Source organism: Sturnus vulgaris, chromosome 9, assembly GCF_052056855.1.
Source record: "Sturnus vulgaris isolate bStuVul1 chromosome 9, bStuVul1.hap1, whole genome shotgun sequence".
NCBI classification, from domain to species: domain Eukaryota; kingdom Metazoa; phylum Chordata; class Aves; order Passeriformes; family Sturnidae; genus Sturnus; species Sturnus vulgaris.
In genome coordinates, this window is record NC_142251.1 from 27,316,926 (window position 1) to 27,344,132 (window position 27,207).

The 27,207-nt window shown below is 45.7% G+C and overlaps 1 protein-coding gene across 4 annotated transcripts in view; it reads right to left on the bottom strand.

The window, feature by feature from the left end:
* Positions 1 to 21,935, bottom strand: part of MTA1 (metastasis associated 1) — a 74,805-nt gene extending 52,870 nt beyond the window's left edge. For 3 of the 4 annotated variants that reach the window (XM_014874771.2, XM_014874770.2, XM_088170228.1), the window contains exons 1-3: positions 21,824 to 21,935; positions 7,742 to 7,809; positions 5,352 to 5,445 (exon numbers count right to left, since the gene is read on the bottom strand). In XM_014874771.2, coding sequence (XP_014730257.1) covers positions 5,352 to 5,445; positions 7,742 to 7,809; positions 21,824 to 21,851 — 190 coding nt within the window. In that variant the 5' untranslated portion in view covers positions 21,852 to 21,935. The remainder of the gene's footprint in view (positions 1 to 5,351; positions 5,446 to 7,741; positions 7,810 to 21,823) is intronic. The other variant, XM_088170229.1, reaches the window with a different exon arrangement.
* Between the last annotated feature and the right edge of the window lie 5,272 nt (positions 21,936 to 27,207).

Below are 27,207 nucleotides of genomic sequence, written 5' to 3' on the forward strand. Positions count from 1 at the left end.
TATCCCAAAAATAAAGCAAACAGAACGATCTCCACTTTATAAAACACTAAAATTGCATTTACTTTTAAATAGGCCACCATTACACCAAAGGTGGTGACAAAATTATGTACGCTTCAGATTGCCCACAATTTATCACAGTTTTACTGCCCTGAAAAAAAAGGACCTGTAGTTTGTTTGCCCATCAGGTAGGCTGCTCCAGCAAGGAAGGAAGGGAAAAAAAGAGCAGCATAATTAAACCAGACTTCAACACACAATAGCTCCTACACCACACGAGCTGTTAACCAGACAGCAGCATGTACTTCAGGTTTTAATATTTTCCTGAGAACTAGAACACCAAATTTACATTTGTTGCACTCTTTCATGGGTCTGCAATTTATTTACTGAAGTGGATTCTGTTTTAGTTGAGAATTAATATTGTGACTGCTATTCTACACTGTAAATATACCAGCAGCAATCTAGGAACAATTCAGCAAGTTCCAATCTCATTTGCCTGAAAACTGAAGGAAGCACAAAGGAAAAGGGAATTCACAGCAGCTTCTGGAAATAACAGTGGTGCAATGTAATGCAGGGAAAATACTACAAGGAGCAACCTAAAATACTTAGTGTCTTCAGTATATTCTATAGCCTACAGCTTTTAGAAATTACATCTTTCTAAAAAGTATGTCAACCTCTTTGTGCCAATGGAATCTACAGGCAAAATGAAAGCACCCAGCACAACCAAACTAATCCCAGAGACTGCATCCCTTCAGGTAGGCTCACCTTCCAAGCAGGATTTTATTTATGTGTCTTGCTTTTGTAATAAAATACAGAAGGTGGAGAGCACACGTGTTCTTATGGCAGCTCTGTTATGAACAGTCTCTCAAAAACCAAAAAGCACAATACATTTCTTCTTAAAAACAGACAGGTAACAAACAACTCCCTCACACACAGCAGTAAAACTGTCATAGCACCCCCAGAAAGAGGTAGGAACACTCCAAGAAATAGCAAACAAATCTATATGAGCATTGTCCCTCCTTTTTCACGGCCATGATTGAGCACTGAAAAAAACAGAAAAATAGACCTGACCAATGCACTGGGAATCAAGGGATGGGGGAGTTCCTGGATCTGAGACAGGAACCTCTACATCAAGAATGGTGGCCTTCAAGAAAAAAGGACTAATTAAAAAAAGAAATAGAAGCCTGTATTTATAAAACATCCAAGAAATCTTTTCAGAAAGATTTGTCTGCATTTTTTACAGTACTGTGGAATAAGTGGTATGGGAATACAGGAGGTGCACTACATTGGGACTTCAGTGCTCTCATAAAGCCTTACTTCAAAATTAATCTTTCTGCTCGATAGATGTGCCTGTGCAGATTTGAAACTAAACATTTAATCTTAATACAAACAGTAATATATCAGCTATGCAGCAGTAGCCAGTGGAATGCTGCAAGGAGTGCATTAGATTAAGTATTATTTGATATTTAATGGCAGAATCATTAATAGCACATTAACAAAGCTTGAAGATGACTTATATTGGGAAGAAGAGATAGGCAGATTAGGCACAAACAGCAAGACTGGTGTGAAAGCTAACATATATGGGGAAAATAATTAGAAAGAGTAAACTTTGAGTTGGCAGGAGAAACCCAAGAGGCAGTAATTGTAATTTAAAATGACTGGGTGTGTGAGATGTGAAATTAAACATCAATATTTGCTAGACACGAGAAAGAACAGCAATTTGCTATAGATCAGATTGGGCTCTCCAGAGCATCAAAAGCAGAAAGCAGCAGCCCTTGCTCTGCATTGTGGGTGTCATACAAGCAGCTACATGACAGAATTCAGAAATGCACAAAGGCAAACAAGACACAGAAATCAGCTTTAGAGAGCACCCAGTGTTTAGCAGCTTGGGAAGCAGTCTGCAGTAACAGAGGAATTAGTTAGCGTGGTTCTAACTAACAAACCAATGTAAAGAATAAAGAAAAAGAGTGGGGCCAAATCACTGGGAAACAGTAAAACCAGTGCTACTGACCAGCACAACTGCTCCTTCAGCAGCAAAGGAAGCTGCAACTCTGGCTGCTTTAACAGATTAACTAAGGACCTTGGAGGAACATTCTAGAAATGCTGCATTTGAATAAATTAAAACACAACACCAGGCTCCTTTTTCCAGGTTCAGTTTCAAGTGGTTTGTATGAAGCTGTAGCCTTATTCCTTTTTTCTCTACCAAAAACCAGATATTGACTGGTAGCTGTAGAAACCATGGAGAAAGTTTGAACAGGCAGGAATCCTTATACCTTGACGCTTCAGGAGGAGTTTGCCACATTATCAATGTGGATTCCCTGGCACAAAGTCCTGGTGGTCACCTCTTGCAGCCATGGCCACTATTTCAGGTGGACACTATTTTGGACACCTTTATCTTCCCTCACTGCACCATTCCCAAAAAGAAAAACCACAGCTCCCTCCTCTCAGCAACAACTGAACAATATGGATTAGACTCCTAATTCTCCTAATTGTGGTGCTGGGACAAAACAGAGAAGGGGAATAAAATGGAAGAAATAAGAGCTAATTCATGAAGCTATTGTCAAACTTGATTTAGACTGGTGTTATTTAAAATGTAAAAACAAATTCTTGGAAAATTCTCTACCTGTTTAGGCACACAGGTATTGTGCAACCATTTATTTTCAGAAGCTCTGGCACTTCCATGTGTGCCTGCTGAAAACCAACCATGAATCTGCCAACCCAGCCAGCACTGTCAGTTCCCCAAACACTACCAACTGGTCAGTCATTGCTACAAATATTTAAAGAATTATAAAAAACTGTGTAAGGCATTACATAAAGAAAATACACAGTGACAGCATCCAACAATAAGCTGAGAAGTGAAGTATCTTTCCCATTTCTCTTCCATCAAGTCCTGTCTGCAATCTTGTTTTCAAAGTCTCTCAGCAAGTACTTAAAAATAGTGTCTTACTGGTGAAGCAAGTTCACGTCAGAAACAGTTGGAGAAATTCCCCAGAATAATTTGGGAGGTGATTAAAGAGGCTTATGAATAAAAAGCACTAACAATGTATGGAAGACATCATAAGGCTGAAAGATTTATAGGACAGCCCAGACAAGCTTTACATCATATGATAAAAATAGTAAGATGACAGATCAAATCCAAGAATCAGGTTACATACATCAGGTACTAATTTATAGTCACCAACTACAGAATAAGGTGCTTCCAACACATTTCTCTGTATGCACACTTATGAGAAAAGACATTTCACACTTGCCTGTTTCAGATATCTGATGGATCATCCAAGCTAGAGTGACTTTTTATTTTTTGTTTTTTAAAACTTAAAAAAAAAAATTAACTTCACAATTACAGCTTTCTCCTTCCTTTATTGGAACAGCAAAAAAAAAAAAAAAAACAAAACATCCATACAATTTTTCCATTCATGCTCTGGCTATATCTCCCCACAGCTTAGCTTTCTCACTGCACTGATCTCAACAGTAGGTCTAAAATAAAGGCATCTTAAACAGAAGACTGTGTGAATCCAGAAATGTCTGCAGTCAGAAAGCTCCATTAATCAGCTGAACAAAGGCAGTTAAAAGATCAGCGATGCAGACACGTACATCTACTGCAAATGCATCAAAATGAGGCAACAGGAGACTTCATGGAAATGAACTCAAAGTCAGTGACAGTGTGGAATATCTGAACTAAAATCTTAACATCTACAAAATTTAATTTCATTATATCACGCAGGATGTTGGGGTTTTTTATTTTTTTCAGAGTAAAGAACTAATGGCTGTCCAAAAAGCTTAATTTTGCTCTCTTCTCCTTTCTTATGAAGAACAGAAACCACAGAGCAGCACATCTATCTAAATAAATGGAAGCCATTCAGGAGCAATTTTATTATTTATATCTGAAAGAAAGATACTGGAGAAAATGCTAGTTACTAATGAAATTTACTCTAAGAGGCAGACTCAGTTGTCTCTGGTTGCTCTATTAATAGAATTTTGCTAGAGAAGAATTTTCCCATCTTTCAGGTAACACATAGGAATTATTTGTTTATATTAAAAAAACCCCACATAGATTTCTTATCGCAAAGAGAAATCAGCAGGTTCAAAGGGCATTGATGTGGGTTCAAATATTTTTCATTTTCAGTCTCAGATATGTGTTTCTGTGAACCCTTCCCACCTGCTTCCTTCACTGAGCCTAGTGAAGTGAGACACACATGAAGGAATCAATAGCCACGTTGTTTATGGTGAAGCTCCTATTGAGCTTCAGGATCCTCAGATGAAATTAATTTCTGCACTGAAGAGATCTCAAAAAGCTTTGCCTGCCATCACAATTCTGTGACACAGCAAACATCACGACCTCTTTTCAAGGTATGGCTGCCATGGAGGGATTATGTGGACAGACTACAAGAGAAAATACTCAAATTTATCAGTAAGGGACTTTTCCCCACTGGCATTAAAGCAGTGAGCACACAGCAAGCCATTATATTCGTGCCTAAAACTGAGTATCTGATTTAATCAATCCCCAGATCACTCTATTGATACACACACATTAAAAGACAGTGATGCTTGCCAGCTAACTCACAGTTCTGACATGCCCATATCTGCTTGCTTCTCTCTCATTTATAGATGTGCCCTGAATTACAAGGATTCAGAAGGCTGCCCATGCTTTTTGCTAAATTTCAAGCAATCTGAACAGCCACACCTCACACACTCTGTTTACAAGAGAAAAAGTTTAGTTACTCCATTTGCTTCCCAACAAAAGGGCTTTATTTGAGCATTCAACATAGTGATAGGAGATACTCAAATTCTCTGTTTTCAAAGTGTATTTATTGAGCATGTTCAGACAAAAGCTGTGCCACTACAAGAAATATTATTAATATTGAAATTTAAAGAGAAATCCTGTTAGTCAGGTTTCAAGCTGGCCATGTTTCAAGTTGCTTTCCCATAATCAGTCTACTTGATTCACTCAGCGTTTGAGGGAGATTTTTTAAACATACAAACCAAACCAAATAATTCATAAGAAATTATATTAACAGGGAGAATACTTTTTCTCACCCAAAAAATTAAAAAATTAATTTCTGTGGAGCAAACAAGATGTCTTTACTCAGCCCTGACTGAAAACTTCTGTCTTATCTCCCACCAAAAGCAAACCATACACAAACTAGATATTAAAAGGTTTAAGGAAAGAGGAAAACAAAAATGAACAAAAAATCCAAACTAAACCAACCAGGCAAACAAAAAAGAAAAAAAAAAGGTAGAAAGACAGAAAAGTCAGCCAGACGAGTAATGCAAATTGCTGAAGATGACTACAGAAAAAAAAAACACATTTAAGACACTGATACTTGAAATATTTATTTGAACACCAAGCAGCTTACTTGCATGTTTGTCTGCCAGCACAATGAGTGTGCTGGAGATGTCTCTCCTCCTGTAGAAACACACCACCTTTGCCTCCACGTTTCCATTGGCAGTCTGGAACAGAAGGAAAAACTCAGCACAAAGAAAGAGCAGAACTGCACACTCTGAACTAGGAACTTCATCAATTCCCAGGAATCCAGCTGCACACCTTATCTGACACACATGATCCAGCATGATCCATTCCAGGGTAGGGAGATTCCAGGAAGGTTGGCCCTGCTCTCCTAATGGTTCCTGAGGAATCACCACTTTTAATTTAAAGATGTTTCAAAGGGAGAAAAACACTTACCTGCTGTTGAAACCTATTAACAAGCCACTTTGCTACTTTTGAGGTGATGCCTATATTAATTAATTTTTAAGAACCTAATAAAAAACCTGTGAAAAAGAATTCAGATCCAGGCTGTTCTCCAAACTCTGCAGGGCAGTATAAAGGCAAGGAAGAATCCAGCCATCATTACTTTTGCATAAGAAACTACAAGAGATTCTCTGACTGGTGAGCTAAATAATGACCAACACACAAAAAAATCATTACAGAAGGAGAACCAAAGAAGCTGCACCAGACAATAAACTCTATTCCAGTGACAACATTTAAAAAAAAAAAAAAAAATCAGAATTTCTGAAAGATTATTTACTTAAAACTCTTAAAATGAGATATGTGATCAAAGGTAAGATGGCAGCCAAACAGTGCAAGTGGCTTTTTACAAAGTCTAGGGGAAATAAACCGAGTGGTTTGTAACAGCCCCAGCCAATTTACTACCTCTAAAATAAATCAAATTATGCAAAAGTAACCCAAGAGTTACTACTACTGAAGACTCTTGGAAAACCATAATGAAGGCACAGTTCCAGGAAATAAGAAGACACAAATTCCCTGCTAAGAAGTCTCCAAAAAGAAGATTGAGCCATCAGTGTGTCCACAAGGGAACAAAATAAAAACTGATGTACGTGTTCATTTCTAAGATGTGAATAAAGGAAAAGTTTCAACTTTTATAATACCAGTTTTCCTAACACAAATCTACAGACACCACATACATGCACAGGTATTTCCTTTACAGACCAAAAGTTTTTGGTAGAGTCTCAGAATTGCTACCCTTTTCTGGTAAATAATTCAGAACTTTTAAATTTTGAGAAACTAAAATACCAAACCAGGAACCATCTTGTTCAAACACAGAGAGCTTCTATGTAAATTGATCTGATTTATTCAACTGCCAAAATTCATTTACACTCAGTTAAGAAGGAAATAAAAGAGCTAGGATTCATTTCAACCTGAAAGACCCATTTTTAAAGTGCAGGTCAGAGGAATCACAGCTCAAGAAGGAGTTGCACCAAGGTGGGGGATCCAGGTTGAAAGTTCACCTTTTTTTAAAGGTGAGGGGAAAAATAAGAGGGGAAAATAACACTTTCCAGGAAAGTGATGAACAAATCTGCATCCTGGAATGGAATACAGACAGTGATACCTCATGGATAGGGATCCACTGGGAACATTTTAAGAACTAGCTTATGTTTCTTTAAGGTAAATGAGACTTAAATGAATTTCTGTAAAAAACCTCCAGGAGGTTACCAACGATGTCCTAGCACTCATATTCTTTATTGGTCAGGAGATTGAGACATTTTCTCTTCCAAATAATTGTTTGAGAATTACATGCTTTTCCATGACTGGTGGCTTCAAGACAAATATCTGCTATCATTCAGTTAATGTACAGCCAAATGCAAACCAGCAATGTAAATTCCTTCCCTATGGGCTGCCATAATGGCAGTGTTCAACCTGAACTCGTGATATGTTTAGGATACAGCCAGTGGCTTCAGAACAGTCTTCCCCCCTTTAATCTGGTCAAATTTCAGCGCTGAGAATTTCATCTGCCTTCTCTCACAGAAGCCATCGTGCTCCCTTGTTCCATCCAGTGAAAGGGAATTTGGCAGATGAAAGTTCGCTGGCCCCAAAGGACAACCAGCAAAGAGTCTGAGCAAGCAGATCACAGCTGCAAAACTTGCTCCAGAGCAAGAGTTTCCCACAAGAAAAACCAAATTAAAACTCTCCATCCTCTAGGCAAACTCTTGTATTCTCTTCATCATGCCCATCCCGTGACCCTAGCGTGGAAGTGAAGAATTGCAGAAACTTCCTTCCCTAAAGGTGGGCATAATCACCTTGAGAATGGCATGCCACTGACACTCAGTCCTTCCACCCCAAAGGAGAACAAAAGGTGTCTTTAAGCATTCCAGAAAATTATCAGAGAACAAATGTATTTCTAAGCTTCTAATTACCAGAGAGCTGCTAAAGAATTGTTTTGATTTTAATCAAATCAAGCAGATCATAAATTCAATTAACTTCAAAGACTTGATAAAAAAAAGTGTTTACCTTATTGAGCTCTTCTATTCTTCGTATCAAATAGGGGTTACTTGAAGAATTTTCGAAGTAGACATAATCTGACAAAAAGAAAAAAGACTCTTTAAAATATGAACTGCTAAAAATCGAATCAAAACCTTTATCAGCCTGGAGAGCAAAGCACGTGATCTTCCTTCTCTCTCTCATCAGATAATTTCCACTTGGACCACACATTTTTGTCTTTACTTGCTTCCTCTTCTTATCACAACCCAGCCACTTCTCACCAACAATATGTGATGGAGCTCTCTCTTCCCCTCCAGTTTACAAGTATGGCTCATTTACTTGGAATACAAATAAGTTTCTCATCTTTTTCTCTACTTCCTGATCTTTAACACATACGTGAATGCCCTCAACAAAATTCCATATCGCTGACCAGACTGGTGAGTAGTACTTGTATTTTCAAGTGGGATAAACATATAAAGTTAAAGGGGGAAAATGAGTTATTTACCAAAGGTAGTGTCCTTAAAAAAAAAAAACCAAACATGCATGAGTGCCACATGAATTATTTGGTATTAAGGAACTCCTAATGCCAAAGCACTGCTTAAGAAAACAGATGTTCAGGAGTTCTGAATGGACTGGCCTTTCTTTGCCAGTACTCCAGAAACCAAACCCCAAGCCTGGACTGAGACAAAGACAGGGCTGAATCCTCCTCCCCGCTGACAAGGTGCTGACCTTGCACTCAGATCTGACAACAATTCCTTCCAGGACTATCTGAGAGCTTTTCCCTCCAGATTTCCCAGCTCATTTGTGTTTGTAGCAGAACAGCCGTAGCCCCCGGGCACGCCTCAGGTGATCTTTTGCAATGTTGCATTAACACGATGCTCCGGTGTTCAGCGGTGCTTGCCCTCTGTAAATAGGGACAGCTACTGAGGGTTACCCTCAATGCCCCTGAAATCCTTGTGAAAAGGGTCGGGGGAGGCAGAGAAAGGAAGACATCCCCCAAAGGTTTCTGCTCCTGGAAAAACTGAACCAGGAGAGTTAAAGGGGCCCCTTTTATCTCTGGGCTGACCAGAGACACACCAGATTTACCCTGCAGCTGCCCCTGTAACACCACTCGAGCTGCAGACACTGCTTTTTTCAGACTGCTGCTCACAGCTCCTTATCCATAGGTCCCCCTGGATTTACAGACCCACTTCTTAGCTGTGTGGGACACGAGCACAGCACTGATAAATGACCCCAAGGAATCTGCTCTGGCACTGCCTGCAAACAACCCAAGTGCCCTCTTGTCCCTTCAATGGGGCTGGCTGCCTTAGGAGAGATTCACTAAGCATGAATCCCAGGGCTTACAATCCCTTCAAATTCCTAACAAACCGATTTCCCAAGCTCTTGTCTTGTCAAAATGTGTGTGGTTGTCAAGACACCTTGATAGTGAGGTCCCAACCTGGTCTTGGCTGGAGTGACAAACGAGGAGTTTCAGTGTTTACCCAACCACAGAGTGGAAAACCAGCACTAAGCAGCACAGCCAATTTTTGGTATTTTTGTGCATTCTGTGCTCCAGGCCTCTCAGATTGATCATCAGTCATCTTCACATATGCTAACAAGCATCTGAGTGACTCCAAAACTTTCTTCCCAAGAGTCAGTTCCTCTTAACCACATCCCTGCAGCCTTTGAACTGGTGGAAGATCTCAAGTGAGGAATAGAGTTTGGACATCAGGTTTGTAGAAAACTTTGTGGGTCGGAACCAGAAATGGTTAAAACACCCAAGTAACGAGATCCTAAATGTCCATTCCCAAACCCTGCCTCTGTGCAGCACATCAAACAGGAAACAACAGGCTCAACATGACTGTGACCAACTCTACCAGAAGTCACAGAACCAAACAGATATTTGGCAGCTTCAGCAATAACAACTGCTGACTGAAATTACAATGGTGGGCATAATAAGCAATTTACTGATCAGCAGAGTAAAGAGAAATTATTTCTCCCATGGCAGAACCACCCATGACCTACAAGGGCACTGCAGCAGAGGATGTTGGAGCTTTCCTCAGTGGAAGGCTCCAACAAGTGAAGAAAGGATGAGTTCTTTCCCTCCAATAATTCCTAAGACAACCAGCTACTCTTCACTTCAGGTATTCTGACTGAGCAGATGCAAAAAATATTATTTTGCATACAATGTGACTGAAAATCAGAAATTAAAACAAAAGGAAATGTCAATCTATGTCTTGAAAATAGAACCTTGTCTTTAATCTCATGGGTTTCAGGTGGTTGTTATAAATGCTCATAGTTCACATCACTTTTAATCAGCTTTTTGGTGTGCATGTACACACACATTCTCAGAGACACATTTTATACCTCGAGTGAACATTAACAAGATTTTTCACCTAACTACAGTTTATTGATTGCAAAATCTGGCATGGATTTAAAGAAAGCTTATCACAGATGAATGGTTTACCAGAGAACAACTCATACTGAATAATAAACCCCTCCAACACTGCCTGGGTCAGCAGCAGGAGCATCCCCAGACCCACCCTGTGTAACCAACAAGTGCAAACCAAAAAGAAAGGCAGAAAGGCAGAACCAAACCTGTCCCTCAGGATGCTCCAGGAGCTGACACACGACAAAGGTGCATTCTTAGGCCAGTGCTTGATGACTTCACCACCTCAAATCCACAGCCCAGTACATCTCATCCATGTTTTAGACTAATTCCACAACTATGCTAAGCAGCTAATGGAGACCTATTTCCCACTGCTCAAATTACAAGGAAAAGGGCTTCTTCCTCTCTGCAAGTAATGCAGTGCACACTGCAAACCACAAAACACAAAATAATGCATAACAGAGGAAAGTGTCTGCATTTTTCATAGAGATTTTGAATACTAGAACTACAATTAAAATGCTATCTATCCTGCATAGAGAATTGTTTGAATTCCTGTTCCACATGTACAACATGGAAATTTTAAGTTGAACAAACCACTCTCCAAACTGATGCCTGAGCTGGTGAGAACACTCCTCTGGAACTCCACAAGCAACTAAGCCCAAAAAGACTGGTTTCCTGCACAGGAGGTTTAAAGGAGGCACAACCACTGGGCTCTGCACTCCAAAACACTGCTTTTCTCCTTGAGAAGCTCTTCCACTTCACCTCCATCTTCCTCCCATGCCATGGAAGTGCACCCTTTCCATACTGCCTACCCAATTAATATTATTCCCAGCTGGCTTCCAGAGCAGTGCCTACAATTGCAGATGGATGTGCACACACACACACACACCCCCAGTAAGAGAAACCTTCCACAGACTCCCAACAGTCCAGCTGTCAATGGGCAACATCCTGTGTGTGCACATCTGCCAGGATCCTGCACCCCAGGCTGAAAGAGGGGATGGGGAAGGAGACAAAATTAGCAAATCTCTAAACAGGGAAATATGCACCTCAACTCCTAAGAACAGGAAGGAAGAGTCCACTAAAACAAATAAAAATGTTTAAGGACAGAAAAGTACAGCCTGATAGCAAACAAAACAAGTCAGGCCCTTCAAACAATTAATTATCTATCCTTGCTGATTTATTTGCTTTCCTACTTACACAATTGAAGAAAAGGACTCGTCTAAAACTACTCTGCACCCCACAGGCATGACATGCTCCCTAACACCATAATAAGCACAGGAAGGCAATCCCTCACCACCCAGCTGCCTGAAGAGAGTTTCAACCCCATACCTTCAGAGCAGCTGCTAGCTTCAGCTCACCATCCCCGAATTAATCAGCCGTGCATCTGTACCACGATCATAATTAATGGCACCACTCATGCATGTTGCAGTTATCTGTGATCAGGCTTCCCAAGAAAGGACCATCACACACATCATCACCTTCTGACAAACTCCAAATGCAGCTCTTCCCCTTGCCAGTGCTCTTATAGAGCAGAAGTACCCACATACATAAATGTATCCCAAAAAAAGCCTTTACATCCCACAATTCTTTTTCTGAATATGCACAACTCGCCAGAAAGCAAAGCTGTATTACACAGGTAATGACTGAACTGCTAGAACACACAGATACAAGTACAGCAGCTAAAACTAGAATGACAGCCTACAGACCACAGAAGATGAAAATTTCCCATAAAGGCAGTAAAATAACAGTTCTCAATTCACAATTAACAGAATTTCTTTTTGCTCTCATATGCTTTTAAGACATTATTGCAGAAGAGTTTCCCCCTCTGCCTTCTTCATGTCAGCTGTTGCTTATGTCTACATCAGCCCATGGAAAAGAAAAGCAGGAGGGGATACAGCAAAATAAATAACACACACTGTCTAGAGGTCATATATTTATAAGATTAGACATGTCTGAGCTACCTAATAATCTTAAGGGCTTTTTGGTGATCAAGTTGCAAAAATGCCCAAAAGTATTTTTATCCTTCCCAAAGCACACTTGCCTTTCAAGCTACAAGTGCTTTCTGAGGATTGACCTAGCTGAGCATTCCCTACCTTACCCCCAGAAGTCTTACTGCACCAGCCTGCAGATGTACCCAGAATATGAAGGAGGCTGGAGCCTCCCTCTTGCCACACTCACCACCACTGCTGGGTACGATGTGCAATTCCAGACAGGAGATAATGAAGTAACTTCACTGTTGTAAATATTTCCCCTCCCCAACACACAAAGCTGCTGCCCTGAATTAAAGATGAGCATCAAGAGAGTGTATAAACTTATGATGACCTGTTTATTTTATGACTTCTTTTACAGGAAATATGTGCCTCCACATACTCTGGGCTCTCCAATTCAACTTTGGGCCAGTTTCCTTCAGTAAGTACCAGTTTTCAAATTATTCACCCTAAACTGTCAATCAATCATTTTACATTCTAGATAACACAATCCCCATTGGTAGGATTGTACCAAACCCTACAAGTCCTTCAATCTCACCTGGCAGAGCCCAACTCCTTCTGGCTCTACAAAAAGCAGCAACACTCCCAGCAGCAGTCACCCAATACAAAGTTTAGCTACAAAGCAGAGTTTCAATAGAAAGAGATTCACCAGCACAGTATTTTCATAACCAGAAAGGCAAAATTGAAACAGATCTTTCTATTGCTAAAGGAATTATGGGCCAACTAGTGAGGGACATGGCAAAAGCAAACACCTCCTGCAGAAACCTCCCCTCCACCAGTTAACAGCAAAGCATCACTACATTTAGCAGGGATAAGTTGAAGTATCCCAGTTAAATCAAGCCAGCTTTGCTTTGTTTCTTGAGCAAGGATTATCTACACATTCATATGGTAAACAAAACGCTCACATTATATTTTCTTCCCAATGTGCAGAACAAGAAAGGGATGTTACAAGAAAGCCAATGTTACTTGGCTGTTTTGAGATGTAACCTATGGATCTCTTTTTCTAACAGGCCTCCAAAAATCCAGATTCAATATTACTCAAAGGAGAAGCAATTCATGGCAAGATCCATGTAACAGGACTACAGACTATAGACAGGTCTAAAAAAAAAGTTGGTATAGTTGTGTATCCCTGACAGCTCTTACAACAACAACAACAAAAGCATCCCAAACTACAACAACAAAACACCAAACTCTGAAGGACTTATAGTAGATACAAACAAAAACTACTTTCCATACAGAAAGCTACTCAAGCTAAGACATAATCTATCTTTTTGAAGTAAAAAGAAAAATGAATCAAAGTTAATGACATGCAACTTGCTTGGAGAAATTGTCAATTGCTTGATCCAGTTTAAACTCTGAAACATTATGATATTTGGAACTTCCCAAACATCTTCTGTTCTTTGCTTTCTATCATGTCAAGGGAAGAGGCAAGAAAAATTCCTGTCCAGCCATCTTGTATCATTTTTTGCCTGATTCTTAGTGAAACGAGGTTTATTCAACTCCATTATCCATGCATTAGTTCTTCCCTATTAACTCCTGAGACCTTTGTTCAGACATTTCACAGATGGACCGAAGTCTCAAAGATAATTAAGTTCTGATCATTGTTCCCTATAGAAAAGACACAGATACAAAAACTACAAGAGAAAGTGAGAAAGGTAAGACAGAGATATGAAATGGTTCCTGTTTCAGAAACAATTAATAGACTGGGTTTCAAAGCAAACCACTGGAGATCCCACAGTGTTTGGAGGAATTACCAGAAGTCTCTGCTTTCTGATGCACCTCTCAATTCCCCTGCTGTCAGTGCTGCTCAAGGCAGGTCCTGGGCTCAAGTCACTTCTAATCTGATTCACAATGGCCAGGTGTGCTCCCAGGTATCTCAGGGAAAGATCTCAGCTCTGCATGAGGCCCAAAGCTCATACAGATGGTACCTTTCCCAGAAAAAGTGTAAAATTCCAAAGTAGGGAGAACAGAAGAAAGGGAAGAACCACTTCATGGAAGAAAACCCACAACTTTTAGATTGTCAATATCCTTATTTCTGTTCCTCACAGCACTGTTGGCCGTTTTCACTTGCAGACATCTATGGAAAAAAACCAGAGGACAGGAGTGTGCCGGTGCTTTTGACAAGGAGGTTACAGGTGTCAGCTGTACTTCATGGGTCACTCCTAGGTAAGAACTGTGCCCTTCTGGAGTAACTGCTACCACAGATGCCATCCCAAAGGACACAAAAGTCTGCACAAACAAGACTCGAAAAGAAACTGTGCAGGAATCCTGAAAATAAAATTAAGCTTCAAAAGCATTACCCTGAGGACAAGAAGCAATTTTGCTGTTTGAAATCAATTATATGGCAGTTCAAGAAAACTAATTTCAATTAATCCACTCCCAATATTCCAGCTATAACTAAGGCCCATTTGCATGTGGCACTGACACTTCAGGCTCACTGAGTCAACTCCCTCCAGCACGACCAGTGCCTGCCTCTCCTACACTAAATGTTCCTGGAGAACCACTTTTTTTATTCTGTGCTTTACAGCAGATATCAAAGCATGATTTGAAGGCCTCTGGACACAAAGCCTGCTCTGCATTGCCTCTCCTGCCACTTCAGTTCCCAAAGAATGTAGCCACACAAACATTTTCTGCAGTAGCAAAGTTGTGAGCCGATGTAATTTCAGCTGCATCCAGTGCCATTCTTTGTGCGTCAATACCATGGAAATAGTTCAGGCTTAAAAAAAGAAAAACCTTTCCCCAAAGGTGTGTTGTAAGGGAAGACCAGGACGATCTAATTTACAGGAGAGTCACTTGAGCAGACAGAGACTAGTGAGAGCTCCTCAAATCATGGGGGAGTATTTGGAAGGGGAAGGGGGAATGGAAGAAGAGCATCCACAAGCTACAGCCTAACAACAATCACCATCTGTAGCAGCCAAGAACACAGCCTGTTCCATTGTAATTCTCATTGCTAAGGAGAGATAAGAAAAGCATTCTTTTCCAAAAGATATTTAGGCAGCAGAGAAGATGACAAGAAACTAGCATCGTGTTCCCTGCGAGAATCTCCAGAGCTGCAGAACAACCACCTCTGGAGTAGTCGAGACACCAAGTTTGGCATCACCCTCGAGAAACGAACAAACTTTAAAAAGTTGTGTTTCTTGTTTGGGTTTGCTTGTTTGCTTAAGAGTGAGGTTGAACTTCAGTTTGTCAACGTGAATCAACTGCTTAGGCCACTGTATGACAATATACTAAGTCCAAAGGTAGGGGTTTCAGTGCCAAATCAGAAACATCACGGCTTCACAATGCAAAACACGGACAAAGTGTAAACTCCTGCCAGCGTTTCTGCAGATGTTTCTTCAAACAAGAGTGCCAGTGAAGCTGATTCATCCTCTGCCCTCTCATACTAACCCCTCAGCTGTGACAGCCTCTCCTTGGATGGCAGGAGGCCTGCACATGGTAAACTCAGTTAGGCACTCACAAGGGTCAAAAAGCTGTCTCCAACCAAACCAGCCCCTGCCCTGCTCTGCAGCACAGCCAGGCCAAGCTGTGTAAGCCCAGCAGAGGAAGGAGAGGGCAGCTACAACTGCTTCAATGGACACCTTACCAAAAGAAACATCTTACATCAACACTATCAAAAGAAACATCCACAGAAGCTGTCTCACTTGGCCAGTTTCAATTTGCTCAGATGTTGACAACTTAACTCTGTAAGGACAAGCCTTGTGCTAAATCAGGAATCATCTGTTCACGCCACACTAACTTTATGCTTGGTCAAGTGTCATCTGTCCTCCTACATCTTGCATGAAAGCATAAAGTTCCCAAATTAACCAGAGCACACTGTGTGCAATTTAACAGAAACATGACCATGGGTCACATCTTACATGGATCATGCATGATCTGGCAATGCACAGAACCAGAACCATGGAAGCCCAGCACCATGAAGACCCAACAGCTTGCAAGTGACACATATGTGAAGGGCTGGAGAAGACCAAATCTTTCCTCCACTTGCAAATTCACTTTAAAGCCACTAACTAACTTCTTTGCTTTGCTTCACTGATATATCCTAAGTAAAAGTTATCTCACAAACACTTCTCCTTCCTGAAGGTGGCCCAGCCAAAGAGCTGGAAGAGAAAAACGTGTGCATGGTTTCTTTGGGGTTGGGCTACAGCCCAAAAGCTTGACCAGTACTTTGCAGGTCCTTCCAGACTTGGTATTACAAGTAAAGAGGGGACAAGGAACCACTCCAGACCTTCAAAGACACTCTGAAGCAAGGCCTCTTTGTATATTGGATTCATGGTGGTGAGCTCTGAAGACCTAGAATCATAATTACCTTACAAGAGCACCTTTCCCAACAGTTCCAGTTATCCAGACCTCATGGGAAACTGAGACAAAGCAGCTGCAGGCCTTGGTCACTTACCTGCTTGGGGGATTTAAAAAACAATGTTTGGAAAGCAACAAGAGAGAGTGTAAAAAACACCTTACTTGGTGCAGAAGTAATTTCACAGGTTACTTTTTGCCAGCAGATGCCCAGAACTACCAGAAGCCAGCCTCCAACAGTTCATACCTTTGCTTTCAAGTGACCTCAAACTGCTCAGGAGTGGTTTATAAATCGAAGTAAAAACAGCAGCAGCAACCACCTCATTCTCTTCTCATCCTACTAGGGAGAGACTGTGCACTCAATTTCTTTAAAGAAGTCAGGATGCTTAAACATCAAAAGTTGTTTGAAAAACACCTAGATGCAAGTGAAAGGAACATCTTTTACATTCACCAAAATCTTACTGGATAAACAAACCAAGTTTTAGGAGTATTTTTTCCACGATTTCTTATACAGTGTCTTTTATTCACCATCACTGAAAAGCAAAACACCAAGGAGTAAAAGGGGCACTGCCAAGGAGTGCCTCAGAACCAGCCTCTCACCCAGGATCTACCTCAACTCACCAGCAGAGCCGGAAGGAGCTCAGTCCTTTCACTCCATTGTGCCAGCTGTGAATGGCCTGCAGCTATGACAAACCCAGAGCTGCCGCAGCTCTGGCCCCCAAACACACCTAAGCTGGCTGGTGCAGCATTTCCCAATAAAGGGCTAACAAATGCTGAAGCAGTCTGATATAGGGGAGAGGGGAAAGGGAAGGAAAGGAAGACCGCAAAACATGCGAGATAAACTTGTGTAACTAGAAACAAAGAAAGGAAAAAATGAAGAAACCCACAGCCTAGCTGTTGCTGAAAGGTGATAAGCTAGAAGCTGTCCTAAATTTATTAGGGCCAATGACCACAGAAGCCTATTAGTAATTTTCAAGAATAAACCCCCATTTTTATCTTTACAGGTTACTTAATACTGCTCTCCACTAAAGCCACTCTCAGCTCAGGTTACCTGCAAAGTTAGAAAGCAAAATGCCAGCAAACACAACCAAAACAAGGGATATTGCACAGCAAGCCCTCCTGTCACCCAAAACATATACACACTGGCAACAAAGCCAGGGGACAGGAGAGGGTTTACAAGTGATCCTGCAGCTAAATGATCTGAATTTGCTCCAGATTTGGACTCAGCAGCATGTTCTGTGCAAGCCTCCTTAACAGCTCTCAGTTCTTTACCAGGAAAGCTCAGACAATTATTATTGACATTATAGTGATGTCAAGAGGACTGATGCACCATCCCTGTGCTCACAGCTCCCCAGCTGCACTAGGGAAGCCAAGAGCTGCAGGCTCCCACAGGAGCCTGAATGCCAGGTGGGACTATGGAATGGGATGGGGGCAGCTCAAACACAGTCCCACATATTCATAGCACCCCATGGTGGCAGAGATGATGCCACATTGCCATTCTTAAAAACTGGGGGGACTACACTGAAGTAAGATGTGTGACTGCAGCACAGGCAGGCAGACACATCACCACCAGCTACAAAGTAATGAACAACATCCAGCAAGTTCTGGAGCCTCAGCACACTGGAATAAAGCTGCTGTGAACCTTGGGTGCCACTGTGGGTCATCACTTCCCTCACTTGTAAGGTGCTAGACGCAGCAAGTACTTCCGTGCTTAACTGACTTTAAACCATTTAAACATACCTTAAATGTACCACAGACTCAAAACCAGTGACCATTTCGTAGCTAAGCATGCTCCCAAACAAGAGGGTTACCCATAAAAGCCAAAAACACACAAAAGACTCCACCTGAAAGCATGAACTGACATTTGTCTCAGCAGAACAGTTGCCTTCAGTAGTTTTTCCTCCATCCTTCCTATCCTTTCTTTCCCCATCCCCTTGTTCCCTGCCCTCCCACTGAGCCCATTCAGCTGTTCACACAGTCCCACAGTGAACCAGATTGGGTAGCTGATGCAAGATTAAAAATAATCCAGGAAAAAACAAAAAGTGAGGAGGAGGGAGGTGGAAAAAATTAAGTTCCTTAAATGAGTGCAAGATGAAAATGCAAAAAAAAAAAAAAAAAAAATCATTGTTTCACTGCATCAAGGGAATGCCATGGGGGCATAAACCTGCAGGGGGGCTCCAGTTGCCACCGCTGAAGGAATACTTGTGGCACCAGAGTTAAGCTCTCCTGGAGAAGGCAGAGACACAGTACCTGCTGGAAAGTCTCTTGATACCAAGATGACCTGTTCTCTTCCAGGCAGCTGACACAGCACTCTCCTGAAAGCAGAGCCTGGCACTAGCTAGAACAATGAACATCTCTCTCCCACGTGCATTTTTTTCATCAGAGGCCCCAAATTCCAGCTCAGAGGTCCCAAGCTCCTCCGATCTGGTGTTTATCCAACATTCCCATACGGTCTGTGATCGTGCAGGCTGCCAGTCTGCTCCATGAAGAGGCAAACCAGCCCACCATGGCTCCTTCCAAGTGAAAGCAGGCCACTTTCTCCGTGCTGCCATTTGTTTCATGGCTGTACGGCAGCTGTTAAGAAAATCTTCACTTCTGCTACACCGGAGGCAGGCGATTCCAGGATTTCCTACTGGCCAACTAAGATCCCCCATTTCATTTTGGAATTTGATACCCTGGCATTCTTCCCCACACATTTCCAAAGTTTTACATCACCCCCCTTGAACTGTGCTAGCTTGTGACAGTCCCATTTGTATTGAAACCAACTCCCTTCCCACCAGAAACCTACCAGGAGAAACTTGGCAGGATCCAGCAGAACCAGCTGCCCTCTCCAAACCACTGGATGCCACCAGTGAGCTTACCCACAGAGCTTGGCAACCATTCAAGGGGCAGCTCCCACACCCCCAGCACAGCCACTCTGCTTCTCAGCACAAAGGGAAGATTTCAGCCCCCACAGCACAGGATCCTCAGCTCCTCTACCCAGGAACACATGAAGAGAACAACACACTTCACATCCACTTGTTGTCAAGCCAGCCCTGGCTTCTGGAAACAAAATCTCGTGGTGTTTCACGGCCAGGCCTCTGGTGGTGACCATCCTGAGTGAACATGTACTTCCAGGAGCAGTATTGATCTGTAGTGTTCTAGCTGCTTTTCTGGCAGCTGTTAGGTCTGGAGCTCACACAGTGTATCCGGTAGTCACAAGTGTAATAGGAGATTATCTGCGGAGTGTTTGTCTTCCAGTGGGAAGTGTATGAAATGACTGTGCACAAATCCCAGGCCGGATTTAATCCTGCCCTGGAGTTCACACACACAACTTCAGTGCACAAAACCATCAGTGGGAGACAGCAGCACCAGAGGTCAGAAACAATTCGATAACACACACTCCTGGGCTCGGGCTTAACAGAGCTCCCACACAGAAACAGCTGCACCCATCCATATGTTGATCTTGGTAATACATCAAATCAAGGCTTCATCCATATGGACCATAACAGAGCACTGTAACCTCAGCTAGCAGCCAGCTGCCTCGCCCTCTGCCCAGAAAGGCGATGGAGCAAATCCTGGGCACCATTTCCAAGTGCAGGAAGGACAGAAAAGTAACTGAGACCAGCCAGAACGGATATTCCAAAGGCAAACCACACCTGACCAACACGACTCCCCCATCTGGGACCAAGAGACTGGCTCTGTGGCTGAGGGCAGAGCAAGGTGACCAAAGTGTTGGACACCTTGACTTCATGTCAAAGGCCCTGCCAAGCCTCCCACAGCATTCTTAAAAAAAAAATGCTTGAAAAACTGGATGATAAAGGTAGGGGGAAAACTGTAACATCAGGTTTGAAGGACCACAATCAGCAGTTACAACCTTCACTGGGCTTGGGCTGCTGGTTACTAATGGATGAGGAATAACAGGAAAAGGGACCCCAGCTGGAACAAGAGAAAATCTATCTAGGCACAAGGAAACAATTATTTTCTGTAAGCATGGTCAAACACTGGACAGGGCCCAAAGTAAGGGCGGTGGCATCACCATTCTTAGAACCTGGGATGGATCCAGCCTTGAGCACTCGGATCTACTAGGGCATTTTCCAGCAGGAGGTCAATCTAGAAATCTTCAGAGGTGCTTTCCCACCTTCCGTGGGATGCACAGTACAGATTTAGCCATACAAAATGCTAAGAGATGACACTCCACACGAGACTTGGCCATTCAATGTTGAACAAAAATTTCCAGGAAACTTCCATTCACAAGGGTGAAATTGACCCTGGTGAATTTCCACAACTCATCTTGCCTATCATCCTACCCTCAGCGTCTCCAAACCAACATAATGCTACAGGCACACCATCGGCTTGGGGCAACCCAAGACACAAAGCTGGGACAGCCAAGAGTCAGCTCTTACACCTCTGAGAAACCAGGTGCAACCAAGAAAAAAGTACAAACACAACAAAAGAAGCAGCATTTTCCAGGGTAAAAAGTAAGGGTAGGCCAGAAGAGCAGAAAGAACAGAAAGTAGTTGTTGATGGAGAGCAGCCAGACAGGATGGCTTGGCCACCTTCGCTGTATTTTTTCTCTTGTTTACTTTACTTTGGTGTTGCAGAACTCCACAAGAAGCAGGGCATTTTGAAAAGAAGAGAACTCCACAAAAACATCTTCCTGTACAGTCTATAGTCCTGGGGAGAAGGAAGCTCCACAGAACAGCTTTTATGAAGGAAAATGGCCGAGCACAAATTCGTGCCAGACCACCCTCAGTTTATGTTCCATAAAACACAGTCCCAAACCCGTTGCCTCTCCTTTCTCTTCACGTGAGCCAAAACAAAGGACAATCAGACAGGAGCACAACCCTGAACAGAAGACTAATGGAAAAGCACACAACAAAACAGCAAGAGTGGAAGGGGAGGCCAAGATCTGCAGGACGTGCCTCACACCGGCCCCCTGGTCTACCAGCAGCCTCTGCCCATCTTTGTGCTCCTTATCTCACCAACTCCTCTTGGCTCCCCACCCCGACAACCTCGCATGACCCCCATCCGAGCAGCCTCTGCACGCCGGGCCCCATCCCGGGGCCTGGCCCCGCGGCTGCTCCGCTCCAGCCCCGCTCACCATCCCACGGTGCCCCAGCGCCGGGCCCGCCCCAGCCCCCGAGCTCCCACACCTCGAAGCTCGCACGCCTCGTCTCCCCACACCCTCGTGCTCCGTGCGGCCCCACGCGGCTGCTCCCCCTCACCTCGGCCATCCCGCTGCGCCCCCCGCCCCGGCTCACCCGGCCCCGGGCCCCGCAGCCCTTCACCCCGCGTAACCCCACGGCAGGCAGGCCTGTCTGCCTGCCTCCCTCCGCGGGCAGCCCCCGAGCCCGCGGCCCCTCCCGGGCTGCCCCGGCCCCCACCCGCCCCGCCCCGGGCCTGCCCCGCCGGGCCCCGAGCGAGCGCCGGCCGCACGCGGGAAGCGGCGCGGGGCGGCAGCGGGGCCGCGGCCGCTCTTACCTCCGACCCGGTACATGTTGGCGGCCATGCCCGCGAGCGGGCCGGGTGCGGGGCGCGGGCCGCTCCCGCCGCCGCCGCCTCCCGGTGCCGGATCCGCTGGAAAATGGAGGCTGGAGCGGGCGGCGGGGGAGGGGAGCGGGGGAATTAAAGGGGCCGCGCCGGCGGACGGGGAGGGAGCGAGGCGGAGGGCGGGGCGGCGGCGGCCCGGGCCCGGCGGAGGGGGCCCGGCGGCGGCGGCAGCGGAGGAGGCGGCGGCGGGAGGGGAGGAAGGAGGAGAACGAGGCAGAGCCGCCCGCGGCGTGTGAGGGCGGCGCTCCGGCCTGCGAGGGGAGGGACGGGACGGGAGCGAGCGGGGCTGGGGGCGGCACGGCCTCCTCACACACACAGGGGGCGAGTGACTGTACATACACACGTACACACACAAATACTGTACACAAACACACAGAGAGCACCTCTGCTCACACGCATACAGCAGCTACGCACAGGCTCCCCTCGCACACTGACCGCCTGTACGCACCAATGGCACAAACACTGCAAATGTACACACCATAGTGGCACACACACTGCAAATGTACACACCGGTGGCACACACACTGCAAATGTACACACCACAATCGCACACTGGCCGCCTGTGCACACACACAACAGCCCTGCCCTCACAGCCCTCACAGGCTCTGCTCTCCTCATGCACCGGCCCTGCCCTGGCATGGGCAGCCCTACACACGTACAGACTCACACACAAACACCACCTGTACTCACACACACTCTCACAGTCCTTCTCATGGCCTGTATTCATTCACACGCAGCCTCCATCACGTACAGGCACCACCTGTGGTTTTGGCCGGCCCTCACACACACACACACACACACAGAGTGTTTCTTGTACACACCCAATGCCACAGGCCATCCACACCCTGGGCAGGAACAGCCGGTCCCTGCACAGACACAGCCCTCCTTGTGCACACCCACAGCCTGCTTACACCTGCACCTACACCCCTGCACATCCCTCCTGCTCACACCTACACCTACACCCCTGCACATCCCTCCTGCTCACACCTACACCCCTGCACATCCCTCCTTCTCACACCTACACCCCTACACATCCCTCCTGCTCACACCTGCACCTACACCCCTGCACATCCCTCCTGCTCACACCTGCACCTACACCCCTGCACATCCCTCCTGCTCACACCTACACCTACACCCCTGCACATCCTTCCTGCTCACACCTGCACCTACACCCCTGCACATCTCTCCACCCTGCACACCGCTGCTGGTAACACTCCTGCACTGTCTCAGTTGGGTCCCCTCTGTGCCTGTGTCCCCCACTGCCACGCTGCAGCTTTCCCCCCCTCCTCAGGTGTCAGCCTGAGAGGTGAAATGATGGCTTTACCTTTCTCTTGCCTGCTGGCCTGCGGGTGTCACTGGTCCTGGGCACACCCAGGATGCAGGTACATCCCTTCTTCAGCCCTGTCCAGGGGTCTCCTCAGCAGCCCTGCAGTGGTTACAGTTATTGAACTGTTGTCAGCTCCAGATCATCCTGCAAAACTTGCACATTGCTGCTGCCACTTCCTCTCCTACAGGAACTGGCTGATGCCAAAAAACACCTCAAGTAACCAGCATTCTGTGGTACATAACACCTTTACAGCAGGTTCCCCAGCAAGGGCTGACAAAGTGCAGCAGTGAAGGTGGCAGGCCATCCCCCCGAGGACTTCTCCATGCATGTGGCCAAGGCTGGATGGTGAAGCTCAGTGAAAAGTGACCATGTTGATGGTCAGAAGCAGACCTGGAGCACTACTGGCCTCTCAGGCAAGGCAGGGTGACTACACCTGGCTCCAGCACTGAGCTGGAGAGTCACCTGGTGTTGCCCAAGCCAGGTGGCACCCCAGGACCTCATCACACAGGTCAGGATGGCAAAAAAATATCTATCATGAAACTCGTTGCTGGATTAAGTGGTTAACAGTACAGTCATACCCTTTACTGGGTATGGGCTGGGCAGAGCTGCTGCTTGCACTCAACACTGCTGCTCAAAAAGTACTGAAACACCTACATAGGACCGCCCAAAACATTGACATCTGCCAAAACACATCTATTTTTCAGAAAGAACGGGGCTCTTGTCAAAATTTGCTTTGTGTGTTAGGCAAACAACCCTCTAACACCAAACCTCTGGCAGTCCTCAGGTCGCAGGAGGGCAGAGGACTCTGCTTTTATGTTCCCAACGTGCACGGGCAGCAGGGCTAAGGGAGGAAAACACTTCTAGGGGTGAAGATCAGTGAGCCAAAGAAGGTCAGTGCGCCGGGGAGCAGCGCCGTGATGTTTGCTCCCTCCCGAGCCATGCGGGGAAGCGCCTGCCGGCACAGGCACCAGGCACACCGCAGGACACGGGGGCTGGCCCTCCCCAGGCTGCTGCTGCTGCTGCAAATAATCCAGCAGGACACAGAAAAATTATCCAGAACAAATATTTACAAACCACATCCCAGCGCGCTCGGTAGCTGCGTGCGGAGAAGGGGACGGTTGCACGGCCTTGGCTGCTTTTTCCAGATGCTAAATCGTGTTTAAACGATAGCAACAAAAACGTGTCGGATCTTCCCTGCTGTTCCTCTTCCAGGTTAGGCAACAGCTGTGGTCAGGTCGTTGTGCAGTGGGAGGGAGGTGAGCTGGAGCTGTCAGACTCAGCCCAGAAGGAGGGAGCTCTTGCAAGGCCCCATCTCCCACCACCAAATCCTGCTCCCATGGGTGCCACCAACTCCCACCATGCAAATCCAGACTTCGCAGAGGGCTTTTGGTGCATCCTGACAGGGCATCACTTGTGTTTGACACCTCTCCCATGGCAGTGAGGGTGCACACGGTCTGAGAAAGGCCCAGACCTGCAGAAGAAAGATGCCAGTGCTTTGAGAGCCCAGTCCTGGGCTGCCTGGGAGAAATTTGTCTGTCCCAGTGCATGTGGATGAGGGAAGCTCTCCAGGCCCATTGCATGCAACACTCCAACCCCAAGTCATTCTTGCTCCACCCACCCCTCATTTCCTTCTCCTCTCTTCCAGGCAACACTTAACTTGGTGCTCTCCCTGCTGATGTGGGGCCATTCCTCTGCTTCCCCCAGCAGTACACAAGCCTTCCCACCACCCCAATCCCCTCCACCCACACCCTCATTCATGTGCTGAGACAAATTCCTTCATGGGCTCTTAAAAGATGCTGCTCAGGATGTGCCTCTTTCGTACAGCCAGGCCATCAGTGCCAGTTTACAGTTGAACCTGTGCAGAAAATACACAGCAAGAACACAGCCTTCAATGTTTGTCTCCCCCAGCTCTCCCATGGTACCCCCCTCCCCATTTCACCAGCAGCCAGACTCTCTCTATGGCTTTAGGTGCTGTTCCTGCACTCCAGAGTAGTGAGTTAGTGAGTTTGCCCTCTCCTGAGCTACCCCCATCCCTCCTGCCTGGAATCATCCAATACCTGCTCTGTGCCATGTGTGGGTTTTGTGTCCCCTCTTCCAGCAAAGGGCTTGGGCCATAAATGCATCTGCACTTGGCTAGGCCATGCAGAGCATCTGAGATATCCACCAAGACCTGTGTCCTTTGACACAGCCTGGCCTGCTCTGGTGGGGTCCCTTCACCCCAGCTCTTACCCCTCCATCCCTCACCCTCGGGTCAGGACAGCACGAGGACACAGGCTGCTCCAGCACATCATTTCCATTTCTGCCTCCAACATCCTGCATCCTAAGGACCATGGCCATGGGCCCATTTCTTAACATTTCTTCTTCACCTTCCTTCCTCAAAACAACAGCTTAGCTCTCCTCTTTCCTTCATCTCTCCACCTTCTGATTCCCCAGTGCCAAACTTGGAATCCCACAGATCCCTGTCCCCCAGTCCTCCCAGGAGCACATACAGCTTCAGGCTCCCATAGCCTCAGTCTTCCCCCCTGAGATGTCCCCTTTGGTACCCCGGCACCACCGTGTCCATCCACCACAGCCCCCAGATGAGGAACAGGCACCAGCCTGGTCCTTTCTTGCTGTGCAGAGGTGAGGACTGAGTGCTGGACAGGGCTGTCATATCCAGGAGAGCTGCAGGAGGTGAGCAGATCCTTCTGGGAAGGGAGACCAGCAGGGCTGCAAGAGCTACAGGAGGCCTTGGTGCTGGGAAGGACGTGCCAATCCACCAGCTCTGCCCTGGAAGTGGCAGCTGGATAAATAACACAAAAGAACCCCCAGGGCATGCTGCTGTTTCCTCCTGCAAACAACTGCCCTAGGCATGGCAGAGCAGCCCCTGCTGAGAGACGACTCAGGGCACGGGTGTGTGCTTTCATGTCCAGTTTTATTAGTGTTGCATTAGTACCATAAAATAGTTGACGAGGTCGAGCACGTTGCAGTTTGTTCCAAAAAAAAGGCTATTTACATTTAATCTGTCTTCATAAAAAACAACCCTAGAACCCAAACAATACAACAATGAAACAGATGGACAGCTCGGGAATCTACAAAGTGGTAGCGTCCCCTCGCACACCACGGCCAGCACAAGCCTGGTGGCACACAGCCCCACAATTCAGGCAATCCCCACAGCCAGGGCACGTCCACAGCCACTGCCCAGCCAAGGCTCCAGGCAGCAGCTGCCTGCATGTGGCCCCAGAACAGTGCAATTCCTGAAGGAAACCAGCAACCTGCTGCTTCACAAGTTGGCACGTCCCCTTCTGCCCCTAGTCTGTCCCAAAGCACCAGTGATCCTTCCTGCAGGAGCCAGCCCTGCCAGGAACATCTCCAGTGAGAACACCATGCAAGAGGCTGCAGGAAACCTCCAGGAGTTGCTGCTGTTCATTTCTGGCCTTCTCCTGCCAGGTTAAGCCCAGAGGGAGTGTCACACTAAAATGGCAGTACTCAAATATCTGCTGAGATCAAGACCCCCCAGATGAAGGGGACAGATACTGCATCCAACCTAACTTCAGGAAAGCTCCAGGGCCCCAAGCCCTTTACAGCTGCATGGCAGGACTGTCCTAATCCCAGTTTCCCAATCCCTTAACACACCAAGCAGCAGGAAAAGCCCACCAGTTCTGCTGCCTCTTGACATGATTTCCCTCTTAACCTTGGAGATTCCAAGTGCAACATCCTCTGCCCTGACTCTCTCACATGCTGCTGGGGAGAAACACGGCAGGGTCTTTGCTGCAATCACAGGTTAAGCACAGGGCAGTGTGGTTCCTGGCTGAGAGTGGTGATGGAAAGCAAACAGGCACATCTCCTCAGCCCCAGAAACCTCCCAGCCACCTACCCCTGCCCTCTCTGCAGGATAAAGCCACGAGCTTTATCTTGTGTTCTAATTAAAGCAGCAAACACAGCCAAAGAGACCACGGTTCTCCCCAAACTCATGTGTAATTCAGGAGGACTCTGCAGTCACTGCTGT